Source organism: Prionailurus viverrinus, chromosome D4 (assembly GCF_022837055.1).
Source record: "Prionailurus viverrinus isolate Anna chromosome D4, UM_Priviv_1.0, whole genome shotgun sequence".
In the NCBI taxonomy this organism is placed as follows: Eukaryota; Metazoa; Chordata; class Mammalia; order Carnivora; family Felidae; genus Prionailurus; species Prionailurus viverrinus.
Window position 1 is genome coordinate 31,810,592 of NC_062573.1, and position 22,968 is coordinate 31,833,559.

Below are 22,968 nucleotides of genomic sequence, written 5' to 3' on the forward strand. Positions count from 1 at the left end.
ATTAATATTTATTAAAATTCAAAGTAATTTACCAAAACTGGCAAGGCTAGTCACAGAAATGTACCAGGTACCCCCACCCCTCAAAAAACTATCAGGTATCATCATAGCTTGCCAACAAAACCAAGTATTGGTTACAACACTAAAACTCTGTCACTTACAAAATTCTTTATATTATAGAGATTAAAAGGAAAGTTGTATCTAATTTCAAAAATTGGGAGGGAGGGCATCTGGGTGGTTCATCCAGTTGACTCCTGGCTTCAGCTTAGGTCATGATCAAGCCCATGTGGGACTGTGTGTGGAATGTGGAGCCTGCTTAAGATTCTCTCTCTCCCCCTATGCATCTCTCCCCTGCTTGCTCTAATAAATAATAATAAATTTATCTGCCCTCCATGAACACAGGTGCTCAAATTTTCCTGAAAGTTAAATTTTAACTTTAGCCAGTATCCTGATTAACTGGAAACAAAGTTGAAACTAGCGTTTTCTAAGAAGCACTGCAAAGATTTACAGTCAAACTAACAATCACAAAATTAAGTCTTTTGTTTAACAATGTTTATTCATTCAGGGGAGCCTGGGTGGCTCAATCAGTAAAGTATCCAACTTCGGCTCAGGTCATGATCTCACAGTTCATAAGTTCAAGTCTTGCATCAGGTTCTCTGTTGTCAGCACCCCAGAGCCCACTTCAGATCCTCTGCCCCCCCTTTCTTCCTTCCCCTCCCCCACTCTCTCTCTCTCAAAAATAAACATTAAAAAAAAAAAAAGAATGTTTATTCATTCCAAGTAGGTTAATTATATAACACACACACTGAAAAAATCCTATCCATAATATACAAGCATATATGATATATAAATATAAGAAAACTCATCCACACGAAAAGTAACAAAGAACATTCTTTTTTAATGTTTTGCTTCTATTTGAGAGAGACAGTGCGTGATCGGGGTAGGGGCAGAAACACACAGAGACAGAATGTAAAGCAGGCTCCAGGCTCTGAGCTGTCAGCACAGAGCCCAATGTGGGGCTCGAACCAATGAACCGTGAGATCATGACCTGAGCTGAATTCTGAAGCTTAACTGACTGAGGCCACCCAGGCGCCCCCTAACAAAATTTTCTTAAGTGAACAGTTCTGTTGGGGCATCTGGCTGGCTCGGTGTAATGTGTAACTCTTGACCTCAAGGGAGAGATTACTTAAAAATAAAATCGTTTGAGGGGTGCCTGGATGGCTCAGTTGTGTGAGCACCTAACTCTTGGTTTCAGCTCAGGTCATGATCCCAGGGTCATGGGATTGAGCCCCGAGCTAGGCTCCATGTTGAGTGTGGAGGCTGCTTAGGATTCTCTCTCTCTCCCTCTGTGTCCCTCTCCCCAGCTCATGCTCTCTCTCTCTAAAAAAAAAAATGTTTTTTTAATGAAATCTTTTACAGACACCTGGCTGGCTCAGTCAGTTGAGTGTCCAACTTCAGCTCAGGTCATGATCTCACAGTTTCTGAGTTCGAGCCCCACATCGGGCTCTGTGCTGACAGCTCATGCCTGGAGCCTGCTTCGGATGCTCTGTCTCCCTCTCTTACTGCCCCACTCCTGCTCACGTTGGCTCTATCTCTGTCTCTCAAAAATGAATAAACGTTAAAAAAAATTTGTTTAATGAAACCTTTTTATAAATAAATAAATATCTTTTTTAAAAGGGCATTTAAAGAGATGGCAACAAAGCAAACAACCCTTTAACGAATATATCAAAATATGTATTTCTCATTTCTCAATACATCTTATTTTTTAAATAGATTCAATAAAAGCTCAACTACAGAGAATTAAACACTATGACTAATAATTTTCCAGCTTACACCAAATACTTTTTACTTTCAGTCTTTTTTTTATGTTTATTTATTTATTTTGAGAGAGAGCATAAGCAAGGGAGGGGAAGAGACAGAAGGAGAGACAGAATCCCAAACAGGCTCCACACCGTCAGCACAGACTCCAATGTGGGGATCAAACCCATAAACCGTGAAATCATGACCTGAGCCAAAACCAAGAGTCCCACACTTAAGCTACCTAGGCACCCCTTTCAGCATTTATTACTGAATATCTTTCTTTTTCTGAATATCTTTCTAAAATGTCTGGGCCTGTTTTCTTAAAATTTAGTTTAGAAAAAGAAAATTAAGTATATCTGTGATGACTGCGGCTGTGGCAGTTCCCTGAAGTCAGGCTCTGTATCGCTTTGCATTATGCCACAGAAGAGACTGGGCTGAAAATGTAGTATATCTCAGGATAAATTCTGGGAAGACTTCATTGTGTTTTCTTTCTTTCTCAATTGCTGATATACTGGTGATCCTGTGACCTGCCTGTTTCCCTGAAACAAAGTTACAATTCCAGGGAGGAGGTGGGATGAATTCTTAATGGAGGATAGAAACTGGATTATGCTTAATTCAGGTCTTACTGTAAACTCAAATTGAGGATTAAAATTTAAGTTTTTGAAAAAGAACACTAAAGACCAAACTTAAAATTAAGTGAAAAACACAATTCCATGACTGGGTATCACTACCTTAAAGCTGTGAAGTTGGCTTTAAAATTAGACACATGGACAGATAAATAGACACACACGTATACAGACACACATTAAAATTATATAGATATCTGCTATAGGATATGAAGTCACAATAAATGTTACTCACACCCTAACAACAACAGCCAACCTACAAAATCAGCTTTTAAATGCAGAGTGTCTGGCATTCAATCAAAAACAAGACACACAAAGAAGCAAAAAATGTAACCCATCATTAAGAGAGGAACCAGTCATCAGACCCAAACTGAGTAATGGCCAATATATTGAAAGTATCAGAAAGGTGGTGAACATGTGTTAGCAAATGAGGAATTTCAATAAAAGGCAGAAATATAAAGAGACAAAACAATAATGCTAGAAATGAAAAATGTTGTATCAGAAAAGAAAATCTTTGACAGTTCATAACCAGGCTACAGTGATAATCAGAAGACAATACTTAGCAGAGAAAACAATCAGAGAACCTGAGGTTAGGTCAAAAGAAATTAACCAAATTGAAACACAAAGGAAAAGAAAAAAGAAAAAAATGGAACAAAGCCTTAAGAAAGCTTTAGGAGTATCAAACAGCCTAATATGTGTATGATTAGAGTTTCAAAGGTAAGAGAGAAACAATGGGGCAGAAAAATTTAAAAGAGATAATGGCTTGCAAATTTTCCCAAAGTGATAAAAGACATCCACCCACAGATCCAAAAAGTTTAGCTAACTTCAAGCAGGATAAATACACAGAAAATCACACCAAGGCACATCATGGTCAGATTGTTAAAAACAAAGAGAAAATCTTGAAAGAAGGTGGGGAGCAGCAATGATTAAATGATGGCCAATTTCTCTACACTGTAAAGCATAGCTGACCAACTTTTGAAACAATTTAAATCTTTTTTTTTTTTAATGTTTATTTATTTTTGAGAGAGACAGCGCAAGCAGAGGAGGGGCAGAGAGAGAGAGAGACACAGAATCTGAAGCAGGTTCCAGGCTCTGAGCTGTCAGCACAGAGCCCGACATGGGGCTCAAACTCACGAACCGTGAGATCATGACCTGAGCAAAGTAGGACACTTAACTGACTGAGCCACCCAGGCGCCCCAACTTTTGAAACAATTTAAAATAAAATACCTTTCTCTATACCTCAGCAAGAAAAGGATGTCAATATGCTGGTAGAAATTAAACCAAGGGCAAAATCAACCTCCCTTAAAAATTAGCTAACTAGGGGCACCTGGGTGGCTCAGTCGGTTAAGCTTCTGACCAGCTCAGGTCATGATCTCACAGTTCAGGAGTTCGAGCCCCGAATCGGGCTCACAGCCCACTTCAGATCCTCTGTCTCCCTCTCTCTCTGCCCCTCCCCAGCTTACACATGCTCTCTCTCTCTCAAAAATAAAGATTGTAAAAAAAATTGTTTTTAATTTAAAAAAAGAAAAATAAATTAGCTAAGGGCACCTAGCTGGCTTAGTCAGTTGAGCACTGTGACTCTTGATCTCTAGGTTATGAGTTTGAGCCCCATATTGGGTGCAGAAAGAGTTTAAAAATAAAATCTTTAAAAAACAAAGTTAGCTAAGTAAATGGTCATAAATAGGATACCCTGGCATTTCAAAGGAGAGAGTTTAGTTTCATTAAGTTATATCTTATTATACAGACTTCTTTTTTTCTAAATTAGAATCTCAGGGCATTTTCCCAGATAGTAAAAGAATAATTTTTGTTTGTTGAAACATTTTTAAAAGCCCTTTAAAAGTCGTTTCTGGAAAATAACTTTTTTCTTGGATGAAACAAGTGGAAAATGAGTTAAAAACTAAAGGGGATTTGGGGCGCCTGGGTGGCGCAGTCGGTTAAGCGTCCAACTTCAGCCAGGTCACGATCTTGCGGTATGTGAGTTCGAGCCCCGCGTCGGGCTCTGGGCTGATGGCTCAGAGCCTGGAGCCTGTTTCCGATTCTGTGTCTCCCTCTCTCTCTGCCCCTCGCCCGTTCATGCTCTGTCTCTCTCTGTCCCAAAAATAAATAAACGTTGAAAAAAAAAAAAAAAACAAAAAACTAAAGGGGATTAATATTGTAAAGCACCAGGCTCCAGGAAAGGCCTGAATTACACTGACCCAAGGGTTTGCAATTTACATATTCTAAGAACAGTATTTTTTAATTTTTTTTAACGTTTATTTATTTTTGAGAGACAGAGCTCAAGAGGGGGAGGGGCAGAGGAGAGAGGAAGGCACAGAAACTGAAGCAGACTCCAGGCTCTGAGCTGTCAGTACAGAGGCCGATGTGGGGTTTGAACCCATGAACTCTGAGATCATGACCTGAGCCAAAGTCAGACGCTTAACCGACTCAGCCACCCAGGCACCCCTAATGTTTATTTATTTTTGAGAGCAAGTGTGCAAGCAGGGGAGGGGCAGAGAGAGAGAGGAAGACAGAGGATCTGAAGCAGGCTGTGTGCACTGACAGCAGAGAGAGTGATGTGGGGCTCGAACTCCCAAATTGCAAGATCATGACCTGTGCTAAAATCGGGCACTTAACCAACTGAGCCACCCAGGCACCCCTATAAGAACAATAGTTTTAAAAGTCTTTGAGGATTGTTTATATCTCTTATTCTGTTATTTAGGGATATGTAATTATTAATGACAGTGGAAGAAGTTCAACCTCAGTTGAAAAAAACAAACTTGAAGGTAAGTTAAATACCAGTCATAAGACAGCATAGCAAAAAAATCTAGTCAACTCAAATATTTGAAAAGAAAAAAAAAAACTATTTAATATCCAGTCACAAGAGCAGATGCTACCTCCTGTCCACACCCCAAAATGCCCCTGGAAGAATTACACACACACATATACCCACTAACCCTAATGGGCCAGTCAGATAATACCTAACTTAGGGAGAATCAATCCACAGGCCTATAAGCTAGGCTGTGCCAATCAGATTCTCCCTTGGCCAAAAGACAGAAAAACTTCAGCTATATGATGCTAGCTGCTTAAACTGAAAGATCAAGTACCAAGCAACACCATATGGGGGGAGGGGGTGCATTTTTGGTCCTATGCACTCTATACAAGTAGGCAAGTAGGCCAAGAAAGCAAGTCTATTAACAGAAGAACAAAAATGGAGCACACCCGCAGAGAAAAGCAGTAAGGAAAGGCTATGTAGCCTTCTGAGAGATGGGAGCAGATGCCTTAGTTTCCTGGCTTTCTGATTTGTAAGGCCAAGCTGAACTTGATTTCCCACACTCAGCTACCTACAAGACTGCCTACTCCCATCTTTTTTTTTTTTTTTGCCTATTTCCTTTAATTTCTATTCCTTAAACTATATGCTATCTAAAAATAAGATTCTTTACTCTAAAAACTCAACGAAAGCAATGGAAATTCAGGTAGGAACTCAGCAGTTTAAAGCAGAAGAAGCTGAAGAGAGAAAGAGAAAATCTATTCTCAAATTTTATTCCAAATATTTTGCTTAATAAAATTTTGGTGAGGAATGCAAGGTGATGGAGGACTTTCTAAAAAACAAGTCTTTACTGATCAGGTAACTTCAAAATTAGAATCTTCTCTCTGGATTGTTTAGCTGAAACACATAATCTGGAGTCCATCTTATTTTCACTCCAGTCAAAAAGGGTTTCCTAAAGAGCCAAGATATGTAACTTGTCTTTTGAAATAAGGTAAGTTAAAATTTTTCTTTTTTGCTATTTTCTCCCCTAGGTCTTTCCTCTGTCATTTGCTGTCCTCTTTTGTCTTGAAAAAAGCTATCCAGAAGCAACTTCAGATCTGCCTCTCTACTATCATCCAAATACTATGAAAGAGCCACATAATAATCCTTAAATAATACAAAATAGGTTACCTGGCAGATCTGATGCCCCACCTGCTACACAGAATGCAAATTCCAGAGTCAGAATGACTTAACTCCAAAAGGATTTAACAAAACATATACAAGTGATGCATGTAAGGATAAACACAATAGTAATTCAAAATATTAAACACTTGTATAAAATATAATAGCAAGTTAGAACCCCAGTGACTGCTCCAGCACCCTGACTCAGCTGATACTAACAAGCAACCATTTGTAGATCAGAAGAGCATACCAACACATGTTGCCATGCCATCTGGCAAACCATTCTTACAATGACATGATTTTAAAAATGGAAAATCAGCTTTAAAAACCTATTTAAATTAACGGTGTTGTCTGGATATTTCTGTTGTTTAATTCTACTATATGAAAAGAGGGTCTAATTTTAACTTCTTAGGCATCTCTATTCCTCCCAAATGCATATAATAAAGCTTACTAATGTATTCAATTTTGGAAAGTCATATCTTAGAAAAGGATGACAAGGGCACCTGGGTGGCTCAGTCGGCTGGGTGTCCAACTTCAGCTCAGGTCTGATCTCACCATTCATGGGTTCTAGCCCCACATCAAGCTCTGTGCTAACAGCTCAGAGCCTGGAGCCCTCTTCAGATTCTGTGTCTCCCTCTCTCTCTAACCCTCCCCCACTCACATTCTGTATCTCTCTCAAAAATAAATAAACATTAAGAAAAAAAAATTTTTTTTAAATAACAAACTATTATGGAGCACCTGGGTGGCTCAGTCGGTTAAGCGTCTGACTTCAGCTCAGGTCATGATCTCATGGTTTTTGAGTTTGAGCCCCACGTCGGGCTCTGTGCTGACGGCTCAGAACCTGGGGCCTGCTTCAGATTCTGTGTCTCCCTTTCTCTCTGCCCCTCCCCTGCTCATGCTCTGTCTCTGTCTCTCAATCATAAATAAACGTAAAAAAAAATTTTTTTCAATGATAAACTATTAGTTTCTTTTTAATTAAAAAAAAATTTTTTTAATGTTTATTTGTTTTTGAGAGAGAGAGAGAGAGACAGAGCATGACAGCGGAAGGGCACAGAGAGAGGGAGACACAGAACTCAAAGCAGGCTCCAGACTCCGTGCTGTCAGAACAAAGCCTGACGTGGGGCGCGAACCCATGAACTGCGAGATCATGACCTGCGCAGAAGTCAGACGCCCAACTGACTGAGTCACCCAGGCACCCCCATATTTAAAAATTTTTTTTAGTGTTGATTTATTTTTAAGAGACCGAGCGAGCGTGCACACAAGCAGGGAAGGGGCAGAGAGGGAGGGAGACAGAATCCAAAGCAGGCTCCAGACACAGGGCTCAAACTCAAGAGCCGTGAGATCATGATCTGAGCCCAAGTCAGATGTGTAACTGACTGAGGCACCCAGGTGTCCCAGATGATAAACGATTAGTTTCAAATGCAAAACTGTAATTACTACTACTGACATTCCTGTAATTACTGATCCGCTGATCATGGTTTATTTGTAGTAATTACTTCCTATTATTGTGGGGCAGGAAGGATGAGGGGATGGACACTAAACCAAACCATTATTAAGTATTAACTAAAGATTTAGAATTTTTCACATTTGAGATGGCAAAGAACTATGACCACGGGATAAGAAAGGGAATGGTAACTACTTCAAAATACTGCTGAAGAACAATAAAAATAGATAGGCTCCCTATCCATCCCTGGTAATTTTAAGTACAATAACCAGCGAGACTCTAAAGTTTAACTACCTACTTAAATACTTAAATACTAAATTACCTGAAATCCATTGGAATGTATATGCTACCCTATTGTACAACTTTTTCTCAAGCTGCCCATTTAAATAAATAAAAAGCGGCACTTACTTAAACAATGCTAAGTGATTTCAAATCCTCTAATCAAATCATAACTTAAACCATTATATCTAACAGTCCACTTACCATGAAAATCTGCACCCAACTTCTTAGAAGCCATTTAGAACCTGAAAAGCAAAGAAATATTTTTAGGCACATGATACTCTGAGGGATATAAACAAATTATAGGAATATTGAGACTATAGGGGCATCTGGGTGGCTCAGGGTTAAGGATCCGATTCTTTGATTTCGGCTCAGGTCATGATCTCACAATTTTGTGACAGAGATTTGCACGGGATTCTCTCCCTCTCTCTATCCCTTCCCCACTCACGCATGTGCTCTCTCTCTCTCTCTCAAAATAAACATGAAAAGAAAAGAAAAAAGAAAAAAGAAAAGAATATTGAGACTACAAAAAAGAAACCAGAAGACTAAAAGGTTCCAGGACTGATACAGTCCTCAAATTTCTCAGCCCCAAAGTCTCAAAAAAGAAAGCAGAAAGGAAGAGATACTAGTTTTCTACAGAAAAGTTAACTATTTATAAAACTGCATGTTCTGAATATACTAAATATATGAGAAGAAAAGCATACTAACCTTTGACCAATTGATATGTGGACTACCAAAAGGAAAAAATTACAAAGCATATACCTTCTTGATACAAACTACAAATATGTCAGTAATAGATTAAAAAAAGCATTTTTCAGTTATGCAAATATAGACCTTTTGCTGGCAACTAACTCTAACAGTAATTTCTTAAGCAGGGAATGAATTACATACAATCTTCTGTACAGTTTAATTAGTATAAAATTTTTCTAAATAAAAGAAAAATATCAAAACCACACATCTAGCTTAATATTACCTTTGCATTTTCAACCCCTATATATGTAGGTATTAAGTCCTGTCTTACACAAATAATCTGAGCTCTTCAACCTAAAAGTTTATTGCCCTTGACATGATGTTTATACCTTTAACTTGCCTAAAACGTAAGCAGGAAAAAAATTAAGGTTAGCTATACGAATTTATGGTCTTTTGTCTATTAACCTGCATTACAATACACTGAAAAGCATCATACTGAAAATAATCCATTTTCACTGAAAGTAAAAAAAAAAAACAAAAACCAAGTGTATTACACCTGTCTTGTGAAAATTATTCAAAATAGAATTAAAATCTGCACAGGATTTATTATATTTGTTTACTTTGAAATTGACAAGGGGATTTTAAAATTTACACGGAAAGGCAAAGAAAATAGAATACCCAAAATGATTCTCAAAAAGAAAAAGTTGGAGAACTTATCACCTGACTTCAAAGCTTACTATTAAGCTACAGTAATTAAGATTGTGGAAATGGCATAAGGATATCATACATCCCAAAAAAAGAGTCCAGAAATACAGCCATACACATATAGCCAGTTGATTTTCAACAAAGGCACAAAAGCTTAAAGGGGAAAGGATCGTCTTCTCAACAAATGGTGCCAGACATTCATACGCAAAAAAATAAACCTTTATCCATACTTTGTATCATATATAAAAATTCAGGGAAATGGGAAGATAATGGCTCAGGGGTACAGGGTTTCTTTTTGGAGTGATGAAAATGTTCTAAGACTGATTGTGGTGGTGACTGGATTGTACACTTTTTTTTTAATAGGGGGGTTTTTGTTTTTGAGAGAGAGAGAGAGAGAGAGAGAGAGAGAGAGCGCGCACATGCAAGGGGACGAGGGGCAGAGAGAGAGGACAGGATCTAAAGCATGCTCTGCAGAGAGCCCAATGAGTGGCTTGAACTTCCTAAACCATGAGAACGACCTGAGCTGGAATTCAGAAGCTTAAGCAACTGAGCCACCCAGGCGCCCCCAGACTGTATACTTTAAGTGGATGAACTGTGGGGCACCTGGGTGGCTCAGTCGATCGAGCATCAGACTCTTGATTTCGGCTCAGGTCATGATCCCAGGGTTGTGGGATTGAGACCCGTATCGGGCTCTGCATTGATTATGGAGACTGCTTAAGATTCTCTCTCTTCCTGCCCCTCTCCCCTGGTCTCTCTATAATTAAAAAAAATTTTTTTAATTAAAAAAAAATGCATGGTGCTCACTTCAGGAGCACATGTGCTTTAAAAAAAAAAAAAAAAAAAAAGGTGACTTATACACAGTATCTGATACACCACAACCACACAGACAAATCTCAAATGCATCATGGTATATGAAAGAAGCCAGGATCAAAAGGTAACATATTATATGATTCTACTTACAATGAACTATAGGAATAAAAAAAAATAGGGCTCCTGGGTGGCTCAGTCTGTTAAGCATCTGACTTCAACTCAGGTCATGATCTCACAGTTTGTGAGTTTGAGCCCTGCATTGGGCTCTGCGCTGACAGTTCAGAGCCTGCTTCAGATCCTCTGTGTCCTTCTTTCTCTGCGCCTCCCTTGTTTGCACTCTCTCTCAAAAATAAATAAACATTAAAAATAAATAAAATAGAGACTGCTTCTTTAAAAAACAAAAAAAGGAATAAAAAATAGTCAAGACTATAGGAATAAAAAAGTAATCTAACTACCAGGGACTATACAGGATAAAATGTATTATGTAAGGGGCACCTGGCTGGCTCATTCCGTACAGCATACAACTCTTGATCTTGGCCGAGGTTGCAAGTTTGAGCCCCGTGTTGGGTGTAGAGATTACTCGAAAATAAAATCTTTTTAAAAATTAATAAAATTTAGAGGTGCCTGGGTGGCTCAGTCAGTTAAGCATCCGAATCTTGATGTCAGCTCAGGTCTTGTCTCAGGATTGTGAGTTCAAGCCCCATGCTGGGCTACACACTGGGCATGAAGTCTACTTAAAAAAACTAAGGGGTGCCTGGGTGGCTCTGTCGGTTAAGCACCCAACTTCAGCTCAGGTCATGATCTCATGGTTCACAAGTTCAAGCCCTGCGTTGGGCTCTGTGCTGACAGGAGCCTGGAGACTGCTTCAGATATTCTCTCTCTCTCTCTCTCTCTCTGCCCCTCCCCTGCTCACGCTCTGTCTCTCTCTCAAAAATATTTTTTTTTAAAAAAGCATTTAAAAAAACTAACTAAAAAATAAAATTACAAGCACCTGAGTGACTCAGTCGGTTGAGCATCCGACTTCAGCTCAGGTCATGCATGATCTCATGGTTCGTGAGTTCAAACCCCACATCAGGCTCATTGCTGTCAGCACAGAGCCCACTTTGGATCCTCTGTCCCCCTCTCTCTCTGCCCCTCTCCAGTTCATGCTCTCTCTCAAAAATAAATATTGTATAAATAAGTAGTTTTTTAATTAAATTTTAGTAAAATTTTAAAATATTTTAACCAAAGTGGATCCTCTAGGTGGTAGAACTTGAAATAATTCATGACATTTCTCTATGGTTTCTGAACATTCTATTGCAAACAGGTATAAAATTCATAATTTCTGGGGCACCAGGCTGGCTCGGTTGGAAGAGTGTGTGACTCTGATCCTAAGACTGCCAATTCAAGCCCCATGTTGGGTGTAGAGATTACTTTAAAAATCTTTTTTTAAAAATTTGGGAACACCTGCATGGCTCAGTCAATTAAGCATTTGACTCTTGATTTTGGCTCAGATCATGATCTCATGGCTGGTGAGTTTGAGTCCCAAGTCGGGCTCTGCATTGACAGTGCAGAGGCTGCTTGGGATTCTCCCTCCCTCCCTCTCTCTCCTTGCCCTTCACCCACTCACTCTCTCAAAATAAATAAACTAAAAAAATTTTTGTCATACCTTCTTTAAAGTTTTACTTAAAATTTTCTGTTTTTTGGGGGCACCTGGGTTAGTCAGTTGCTAAAGCATCCGACTTCAGCTCACATCATCATCAACAGTTCTTGAGTTTGAGCGCCACATTGGGCTCTCTGCTGTCAGTGCAGAACCCAATGCCTCCCTCTCTCTCTGCCCCTGCCTTGCTTGTGTGTGCACACTCTCAAAAATAAATAGAAACATTAAAAAAAAAGTTTCGGTTTTCCAGCACAAGGTGGGGATGAAGTATTCTGGTTGATATTCTAATTAGTGAAGATTTGAAATTATAAAGTACATGGATCATCAAAACATTTTACATACGCAGAAGACATTTCATTGGCGAACATGCTTTTACGGTCATCAAAATGTACATAAACCACAATACAGTGAGACTTCTTTAAAAATTTTTTTTAATGTTTATTTATTTTTGAGAGAGATGGAGACAGAATATGACTGGGTTAGGAGCAGAGAAGGAGACACAGAATCCAAAGCAGGCTCCAGGCTCCGAGCTGTCAGCACAGAGCTTGACGCAGGGCTTGAACTCACTAGCTACGAGATCATGACCCGAGCTGAAGTCGGATGCTCAACTGACTAAGCCACCCAGGAGCCCCAAGACTTCTAAACCCAATAAGCAAGAATGTGGGCAGCCTCAACCTTCACACACAGACATATATCAGAAATATGTTTTTTTAAGTGTCTGTAGAGAAAAGCAGTATTTAAGCATCCACCAAAGAAAGCTGTGAATATGCTCATAAACAGATACAGAAAATGAGTATTTTCATCTATATGTCCCTAATATTTATTAATATTGTGGGATATAAGCAGTTTCAAGAAGGAGCTGTTTTGAGATGTAAATGGCTTGGGAGAGGCTGCTTGGGCCTCTGATTCAAAAATAATTTTTATGGAGGGTCTGGATGGCTCAGTCGGTTAAGCATCTGACTTCGGCTCAGGTCATGTCTAGCCCCCTGACGGGCTCTGTGCTGACAGCTCAGAGCCTGGAACCTGCTTCAGATTCTGTGTCTCCCTCGCTCTCTGCCCCTCCCCCACACATGCTCTTTCTCTGTCTCTAAAAAATAAATATTAAAATAAAAAAATAAAAGATAATTTTTATTGGCAGTTACATGGCCCACAGCCGCTTGCACCCACTCTATTGTACACTTTTTTTCATTTAAAAAAATTTTTTTAATGTTTATTTATTTTTGAGACAGAGAGAGACAGAGCATGAACAGGGGAGGGTCAGAGAGAGGGAGACACAGAATCTGAAGCAGGCTCCAGGCTGTGAGCTATCAGCACAGAGCCTGACGTGGGGCTCAAACTCAGACTGTGAGATCACAACCTGAGCGGAAGTCGGATGCTTAACCGACTGAGCCACCCAGGCACCTCTACTGTACACTTTCAATCAACACTTTTTCAGACTAAAGGCCAAAACCTAAAAAGTTATTAATAATAAAATAAAATAAAAAATAATTTTGCAAGGCCCCTGGGTGGCCAGTCAGTGAAACATCTGGCTCTTGATTTCAGCACAGATCATCTTACAGTTCATGGATTCAATCAAGCCCCACATCAGGCTCTGCACTCACAGTGCAGAACCTATTGGGATTCTCTCCCCCCACCCCATGACCCTCCCCTGGTCATGTTTCTCAAAATAAACTTAAATATTAATAATTACTATTATTATTTTGCAAACAGGGGGTGCCTGGGTGGCTCAGTCAGCTGAGCATCCTACTCTTTTGATTTCGGCTCAGGCCATGAAAAAATGCTCAACATCACTCATCACCCGGGAAATACAAATCAAAACCACAATGAGATACCACCTCACACCTATCAGAAGGGCTAACATTAACAACTCAGGCAACAACAGATGTTGGCAAGGATGCAGAGAAACAGGATCTCTTTTGCATTGTTGGTGGGAATGCAAGCTGGTGCAGCCACTCTGGAAAACAGTATGGAGGTTCCTCGAAAAACTAAAAATAGACCTACTCTACAACTCAGCAATTGCACTACTAGGTATTTATCCAAGGGATACAGGGATGCTGTTTCAAAGGGGCACATGCACCCCAATGTTTATAGCAACACTATCAACAACAGCCAAACTATGGAAAGAGCCTAAATGTCCATCGATAGATGAATGGATAAAGATGATGTGGTGTATATATATACAATGGAGTATTACTTGGCAATCGAAAAGGATGAAATCTTGCCATTTGCCACTATGTAGATGGAACTGGAGCCTGTTATGCTAAGCAAAATTAGTCAGAGAAAGACAAATATCACATGACTTCACTCATATGAGGACTTTAAGATACAAAACAAATGAACATAAGGGAAGGGAAGCAAAAATAATATAAAAACAGGGAGGGGAACAAAACATAAGAGACTCTTAAATACAGAGAACAAACAGAGGGTTGCTGGAGGGGTTATGGAAGGGGGGATGGGTTAAATGGGTAAGGGGCTTAAAGGAATGTACTCCTGAAATCATTGTTGTACCATGTGCTAACATGGATGTAAATTATAAAAAATAAATAAATAGAAAGGAAAAAAAAAAGGAGTCTCATGCTCTACTGACTGAGCCAGCTAGATGCCCCTAAATGGATTCTTAATAGCTTTTTTAAAGAAAAAAAACGCCCCTAAATGGATTCTTAATAGCTTTTTTAAAGAAAAAAAAAGCTCCACCAAAACACAACCCACAAAATGGAAGGGGCTTGTATCTAGAATACATAAATAAGTCCACAACTCAATAATAAAAAGACAAATAATCCAACTAGAAAATAGGCAAAAGAATATGAATGGTCAATTATTCAAAGAAGATATACACACGAGATGATGTTCAACATCGTTATTCATTAGTCAGGGAAATGCAAATTAAAAACTCAGCTTCCTATTCTCCATTTAGAAAAAAATTTTTTAATGTTTATTTTTGAGAGAGAGGGAGAGACAGACAGAGGGTGTGCGGGCAAGGGGTAGAGACAGAGGGAGACACAGAATCCGAAGCAGCTCCAGGCTCCGAGCTGCCGGCACAAAGCCCGACGCAGGGCTCAAACCCACGAACTGCGAGATCATGACCTGAGCCGAAGTTGGAGACTCAACCAACTGAGCCACCCAGGCGCCCCTCCTAGTCCCCATTTTAAAGCATGCATATTACCTTCAACAAAGCAAAATCTCTACTAAAAAATAGTAAGTGAAAATTAAAATATAGTATCCCTTATTACTAAATAAAAGGAAATAAATTATTTAAAAATTTGCCTCACTAAAGGTGATAAAATGTAGATTTTCTAGGCGTTTTCTTTAATTTTTTTTTTTCAACGTTTATTTATTTTTGGGACAGAGAGAGACAGAGCATGAACGGGGTAGGGGCAGAGAGAGAGGGAGACACAGAATCGGAAACAGGCTCCAGGCTCTGAGCCATCAGCCCAGAGCCCGACGCGGGGCTCGAACTCACGGACCGCGAGATCGTGACCTGGCTGAAGTCGGACGCCTAACTGACTGCGCCACCCAGGCGCCCCTAGGCGTTTTCTTTAAATAGTAAAACAATTCACTGAATGCAACTCCTACATTTTCCACAAACCTTAAGAAACAGGAAATTCATATCTGGTCATTTACATTAAAGATTTTTCTAATGTCTGATATGCAGTAAAACTTCACTGTCTCTCAAGAACCAAAAGGATTTTATTTAAAAAAAAAATTTTTTTTTCAACATTTATTTATTTTTGGGACAGAGAGAGACAGAGCATGAACAGGGGAGGGGCAGAGAGAGAAGGAGACACAGAATCGGAAACAGGCTCCAGGCTCTGAGCCATCAGCCCAGAGCCTGACGCGGGGCTCAAACTCCCGGACTGTGAGATTGTGACCTGGCTGAAGTCGGACGCTTAACCGACTACGCCACCCAGGCGCCCCACCAAAAGGATTTTAATAGCTATTTGGGTCAATATTTTTTTCCTGGAATATCTGAAACAAATCAAGTGAGACAGATAATTTATTGCTATTTATATTTCCTTATAAGCTTCCCATATTTTATTTAATTATAACTATTTCTTATAACATCTTCCTATAATCTAAATGTTTAATTATGGGGAAATGATTAAATAAATTATGGAAAAATTCAAAAGACAAGTGGTAATGCAATTAAGAATGTTTATTAGGGGTGCCTGGGTGGTTCAGTTGGTTAAGCATCCAACTTCAGCTCAGGTCATGATCTCATAGTTCGTAGGTTCGAGCCCCACATCGGGCTCTGTGCTGACAGCTCAGAGCCTGGAGTCTGCTTCAGATTTTGTGTCTCCCTCTCTCTCTGTCCCTCCCCAGCTCATGCTCTGTCTCTGTCTCTCAAAAATAAAGTAAAACAAAACAAATGCTTATTAAGAGCATATAATTGAAAATAAGTGTAAGTTTTAAACTGTTTTTACAAGTTGGACTGAATTACTTTAACTATGTAAAAAATGTATACAAAACAAGACTGAAAAAAATACATTTGCCCCCAATGTAAAATTATAAGTGCTCACAGGGGGAAAAAAAATCCTAAGTAATCATAAATTTCCATTAAAATAAATATAAGTGCTTATATTAAAGGAAAAGTATCAAGTAAATAAGAACAGCACACATTCTTAAATGACAAACTCTTACACTAATAAAATGTAGAACTCCTTGAAGCACCCAGGAACTTAACAGCAATGTTGTTGTTGTTTTAAGTTTATTATTTGCGGGGGGGGGGGGGGGGGGGGGGCGGGACAGAGAAAGGAGGAGAGAGACAATCCCAAGCAGGCTCTACACTCTGTGCTGAGCCCAAAGTGGGTCTCGATCCCAAGGGATCCTGACATGAGCCAAAATCAATAGTTGGACACTTAAACGACTGAGCCACCCAGGCACCCCAACAGCAATGTTCTATTTTTGCCAGTTTAGTGCCACTTCAGTTCAAATGCTATGGAAAGAAAACCTGGTAACTTAAAATTTAACTCACTAATTAGATATCCGAGAACAAAAAGAGATGCGGAAATAGGTAAAAGGAAGAGAACTGCATGCAGAAGAGGAGCTAGAGTGCAAGAAACAGAAGAGATGGGATAAGGAATGGAAAAAGGGAAAGGTGAGGAGTGTAGGGGTAGGAAACCAAGACAATACAAACATCCTGCCAAAGCACAGGCCCTTTCTTAAAGAAGACAAAGCCCAAGGGCAATTACAATGATGTTCTCATTTTCTTTCTTCCCTTTCTTAGGACATTAAATTCCTATTAACATGAAATTACATTCTATAGTTTCCTAATACACAACAGCAATTTAGTATCTCAGTAAGCTATCACAGTCACACATTATACTGCAACAAGAGATGCAATCAGTAATTTCCCAAGATGCAAATTAATCCAGAAAATTCTCCCAACTTACAGAAAAAGAAGCTTCTGGAAATCATCAGATTTCAAGTCTAAAAACAAAGTTAACACCTATACAACTAGCATTCACACTAATATGTATAAGACAAAAATCACACTTGTAGAAGCCATTAATATGTCAATTCTAGGCTATACTATATTCATCAGAAAAAAGCTTTTTCACAGATCTCAAGAGATATTTTGGAGCCTCAGTTCCAACAGTAAAATAGTAAATAAAGGTAGTAGATTGAATAATACGCCAACCCTAAACATACCATAAATCTATCACGTAGAATAAATTAAGCAAAAATATTTGTTTCCATATTAAATATTTAGTACTCATGGGGCGCCTGGGTGGCTCAGTCGGTTGGGCATCCGACTTCAGCTCAGGTCATGATTACAGTCTGTGTGTCCGAGCCCCGCATCAGGCTCTGTGCTGACCACTTAGAGCCTGGAGCCTGTTCCTTGGTATGTTTCTTCCTCTCTGCCCCTCCCCACTTGTGCTCTGTCTCTCAAAAATAAATAAACGTTAAAAAAAAATTAAATATTCAGTACTCAGGATAAGTGATATCATCATTTACTATACACAGTAACTTTTAAAAGAGGTCTCTATGGCAAAACGAAAAGCTAGCAACCATGTTAATACCACCTCCCCCTTTTTAATGTCAGTGATCCATGAAACCCAAAAGTCTGGAAACCATTTTATGTAAAATAACAACCTCAAATGAGTATGGTTATTAAAAAAACAAAAAACATATCTTTGCATAATGCTTGAGACTGAGAAAGAGCTCAACAAAGGTTGGTAAAAATATAACTTAGAAGAGAGTAAACCACTTGTCAAGTACTCTACCTACCAGTAAACTGGTGTACCTATACACAATAATGTAGATTTTTATTTGAATATTAATATTAGACTCTTATTCTGGGGTGCCTGGGTGGCTCAGTTGGTTAAACATCCCACTTCAGCTCAGGTCATGATCTCATGTTTAGTGGGTTTGAGCCCTGCATCGGGCTCTATGCTGACAGCTCAGAGCCTGGAGCCTGCTTCAGATTCTGTGTCTCCCCCTCTCTCTCTGCCCCTTCCCCACTTGCACTCTGTCTCTGTCTCTTAAAGATGAATAGATGTTAAAAATAAAAAATAAAAAATAAAAAAATATTAGACTCTTATTCTGATGAAGAACATGGCCATGAACACTGAACAGAATTTTTATGAGACCCTACTTTCAGTTTCTTCAAGTCTGAGAATTAGCCAGAGGCATTATTTTCAGGGTCTATCACTGTCCACAAGCTCTGTGTTTGCAAAACTAATCCCCTTACCTCAGCCTATTTGGCTTAAGATGGAAGACCAACAATAGAGGTCAACAGTACACAGATTCATACTGAGGAGCATTTCAATAACACCAGTAAGTTTTTCTTTTTGCATTAATTTCTACTTTCAATTCAGCTGGAATAGTGCTTGTTCAGTCAGATTTGTCCTGAGAACCACTGTTTTACAGAGAGTGAAAATGGAAAACCTAAATTTGAATCACTAACCTGCAGAAACAAAATCTAATAGGCCCTGCCATTTTAGAAAACAGGAGCATATGTTTGTGTGAATACAGAAACAAATATGGTGGTTCTATTTGGATGATGGGTTTACAACATGGGGCTCTTGGTTTTCTCTTTTGTGCTATTTGCTTTCCAGGTTTTCTATATGGAGCACATATCTCTTGATGGACATACCTTGTAACTAGGAAAAAAAACCTAGGACTCACAAACATATGGCCAACTAATCTTTGACAAAACAGGAAAGAATATCCAATGGAATAAAGTCAGTCTCTTCAGCAAGTAGTGCTGGGAAAACTGGTCAGCGATATGCAGAAAAATGAACCTGAACCACTGTCTTACGCCACACACAAAAAATAAACTCAAAATGGATGAAAGACCTAAACATAAGACAGGAAGCCATCAAAATCCTTGAGGAGAAAGCAGGCAAAAACCTCTTTGATCTTGGCTGCAGCAACTTCTTACTCAACACGTCTCCGGAGGCAAGGGAAACGAAAGCAAAAATGAACTATTGGAACCTCATCAAAATAAAAAGTTTCTGCACAGTGAAGGAAACAATCAGCAAAACTAAAAGGCAACTGACAAAATGGGAGAAGATATTTGCAAATGATATATCAGATAAAGGATTAGTATCCAAAATCTATAAAGAACTGATCAAATGCAACACCCAAGAAACAAACAATCCAGTGAAGAAACGGGCCAAAAACATGAATAGACACTTTTCCAAAGAAGACATCCAGATGGCCAAATGACACATGAAAAAATGCTCAACACCACTCATCACCCGGGAAATACAAATCAAAACCACAATGAGATACCACCTCATACCTGTCAGAAAGGCTAACATTAACAACTCAGGCAACAACAGATGTTGGCGAGGATGCAGAGAAAAAGGATCTCTTTTGCACTGCTGATGGGAATGCAAACGGGTGCAGCCACTCTGCACAACAGTATGCAGGTTCCTCAAAAAATTAAAAATAGAACTACCCTACAACTCAGCAATTGCACTACTAGGTATTTATCCAAGGGATACAGGGATGCTGTTCCGAAGGGGCACATGCACCCCAATGTTTATAGCAGCACTATCAATAATAGCCAAAATATGGAAAGAGCCCAAATGTCCATCAATGGATGAATGGATAAAGAAGATGTGGTGTGTGTGTGTGTGTGTGTGTGTGTGTGTGTATGTGTATGTATATATATAAAGGAGTATTACTTGGCAATCGAAAAGGATGAAATCTTGCCATTTGCAACTACATGGATGGAACTAGAGGGTATTATGCTAAGCGAAATTAGAGAAAGACAAATATCACATGACATCACTCATATGAGGACTTTAAGAGACAAAACAGATGAACATAAGGGAAGGGAAGCAAAAATAATATAAAAACAGGGAGGGGGACAAAGCATAAGAGATTCTTAAATTTGGAGAACAAACAGAGGGTTACTGGAGGGGTGTGGGAGGGGGGATGGGCTAAATGGGTAAGGCACATTAAGGAATCTACTCCTGAAATCACTGTTGCACTATATGCTAACTTGGATGTAAATTTAAAAAATAAATATAAATACATACACACACACACACACACACACACACACACATACACACACACACACACACACACCTAGGAAGCAACCGAGGGAAAGAATACCCCAGATACCTATAAGGGGACTAAACAGAAACAACACAGTATGCAATCAATGAAAGACTGACCTCAAAGAGAGGAAATACAATAAAAAAAAAGAATAAATCGGTAGTTTCTAAGACCACATAAATGGTCACGGACGTATAACAGGTGTTTCAGTTTATTGATAATAAAGGATGTAATCCATGATGAAGAGCTAACTTACGAATTGCTCCAAATAACACTGCATCATCACTCATAAAACAAAAACTACAGGGGGGCACCTGGGTGGCTCAGTTGGTTAAGCATCCAATTCTTGATCCTGGCTCAGGTCATGATCTCGTGGTTCATGAGACTGAGCCCCACCTTCTGGCTCTTCACTGACAGTGCAAAACCTGCTTGGGACTCTCTCTCTCCCATTCTCTGCCCCTCCCCAACTCATGAGCACAGGCTGTCTCTCAAAATAAATAAATAAACATTTTAAAAAAACAAGAAACACAAAACTACACAACAGAAGAACTAGGTAGAAATACATAATTAATAAGATAGATATAACTTATATCGAAAGCACCCTGAAAGCAGAATATACCTACAGTACCCAGAGAACACTTTACAAAAACCTAAGTAAATATTAAGCCACAAAGAAAATTCTAATAAATATCCAAAATCAGAAATAGCACAACTGGGGCACGTGGGTGGCTCAGCCGGTTGAGCGTCCGACTTTGGCTCAGGTCATAATCTCACAGTTCATGAGTCTGACCTCTGCATCAGGCTCTCTGCTGTCAGAAAAGAGCCTGCTTCAGATCCTCTGTCCCCTCCTCTCTCTGCACCACCCCCACTTGCTCTCTCTCAAAATTAAATAAACATTAAAAAAAAAATAGGGTGCCAGGGTGGCTCAGTTGGTTAAGCATCTGACTCTTACTTTCATCTCAGGTCATGATCTTGCATTTTATGAGTTCGAGCCCTGCATCAAGTTCCACACTGACAGTACAGAGCCAGCTTAGGAGTCTTTCTCTCTCTCTGTCCCTCCCCTGTTCATGCTCTCTTTCTCAAAAACAATAAAAAAAAATTTTTAATGAAATAGCACAGCCAACAGTCAAAACACAAAAAGATTAGAAATTACATCAGAACACAAAAAAAAATCCTACTACCTAAAGCTAAACTGTCTCTTGATCAAAGAGGAAACCAAAAATAAAACTGCAGAAAACAATGACAATGAAAATACTGCATTTAAGAACCTACAACATGCAGCTAAAGCAGTAATCGGGAAAATTCACTGCCCACTCAAGTACTAAGAAGAAAATTCACAGCATAATGACTTAAGATATAAAAAACCACCTGAGGAAAACACAAGAATGGAAACAGGGACATAAGCACAAAACAATCCATTAGAAATCAGAAAAACCAACTAACAAAATAACCCAAGAGCTGTAATTTGGAAAATAAACCATTCAACTAACTTAATTTTAAAAGGAAGGGGTAGGGGGGGGCACACCCGGGTGGCTCAGGTCATGACCTCACTGCTTGTTGAGTTTGAGCCCCGAATTGAACTGTGCTGACAGCTCGGAGCCTGGAGCCTGCTTCAGATTCTACCTCTGTCTCTCTGCCCCTCCCCTGCCCGTGCGCTCGCTCGCTCTCTCTCGCTCTCTCAAATATAAAATATAAAACAAAAAAACAAAACAAATATATATATATATATATATATATATATATATATGTAAATAAAAGAAGAGAGAGGGGTGCCTGGGTGACTCAGTTAAGCGTCGGACTATGGTTCAGGTCATGATCTCACAGTTCATGGGCTGAAGCCCCGCGTTGTGCTCTGTGCTGACAGCTCGGAGCCTGAAGCCTGCTTCAGATTCTGTCTCCCTCTCTCTCTGCCCCTCCCCTTCTCGCACTCTGTGAGTCTCTCTCAAAAAGTAAAATAAAAGAACATTTTTTTAAAAAAGGAGAGAAATAGTGTACACAACAGAGGAAATTAAAATAATCTGAAGACACTGCTTTGTTCATCTCTTTGCAAATACAAGTGACAACCTGGATAAAATGATCTTCTAGGAAAGTACTATTTATCAATACTAACTATACACGAGGCAGAAATCTTAACCAGACCACTAACCACAGGGAAAACAGAAAAAGCTGTCAAAGAGGTCTTGCAATCCAAAAGAAACCTAACTGCAATGACACTTTAATGGTTTCAAAACACAGGAAAAGACGTTTCTAATTTTTTTTTGCAAAGCAAGCATAATATTGATGCTATCAAAGGAAAAACTACAAAAAAAAATCTCACGTATGCATGGAGATAAAAAATCCTCAAAATAAAAATGCAAACCAAATTTAGTAATAGATTATAGGAATACATCACATCCAAGTGGGACTTGGCCCACACATTCAGGATACTTCAATACTAGGAATCTGTTGATATACTTCACCATTCATTAATAGATCTAAGAAGAAAAATCATATAGTCATCTCCTTAACATGAGATTGAAAACAGCAACAAAAACAGAGGGCACCTGGGTGGCTCAGT

The 22,968-nt window shown here is 39.2% G+C and overlaps 1 protein-coding gene across 6 annotated transcripts in view; it reads right to left on the bottom strand.

The window, feature by feature from the left end:
• The window catches only part of UBAP1 (ubiquitin associated protein 1), a 61,201-nt gene that overhangs the window by 19,538 nt on the left and 18,695 nt on the right, over positions 1–22,968 (bottom strand). For all 6 annotated transcript variants that reach the window (XM_047829331.1, XM_047829332.1, XM_047829334.1 and 3 more), the window contains one exon: positions 8,258–8,298. In XM_047829331.1, the coding sequence (XP_047685287.1) occupies positions 8,258–8,291 (34 nt within the window). In that variant the 5' untranslated portion in view covers positions 8,292–8,298. The remainder of the gene's footprint in view (positions 1–8,257; positions 8,299–22,968) is intronic.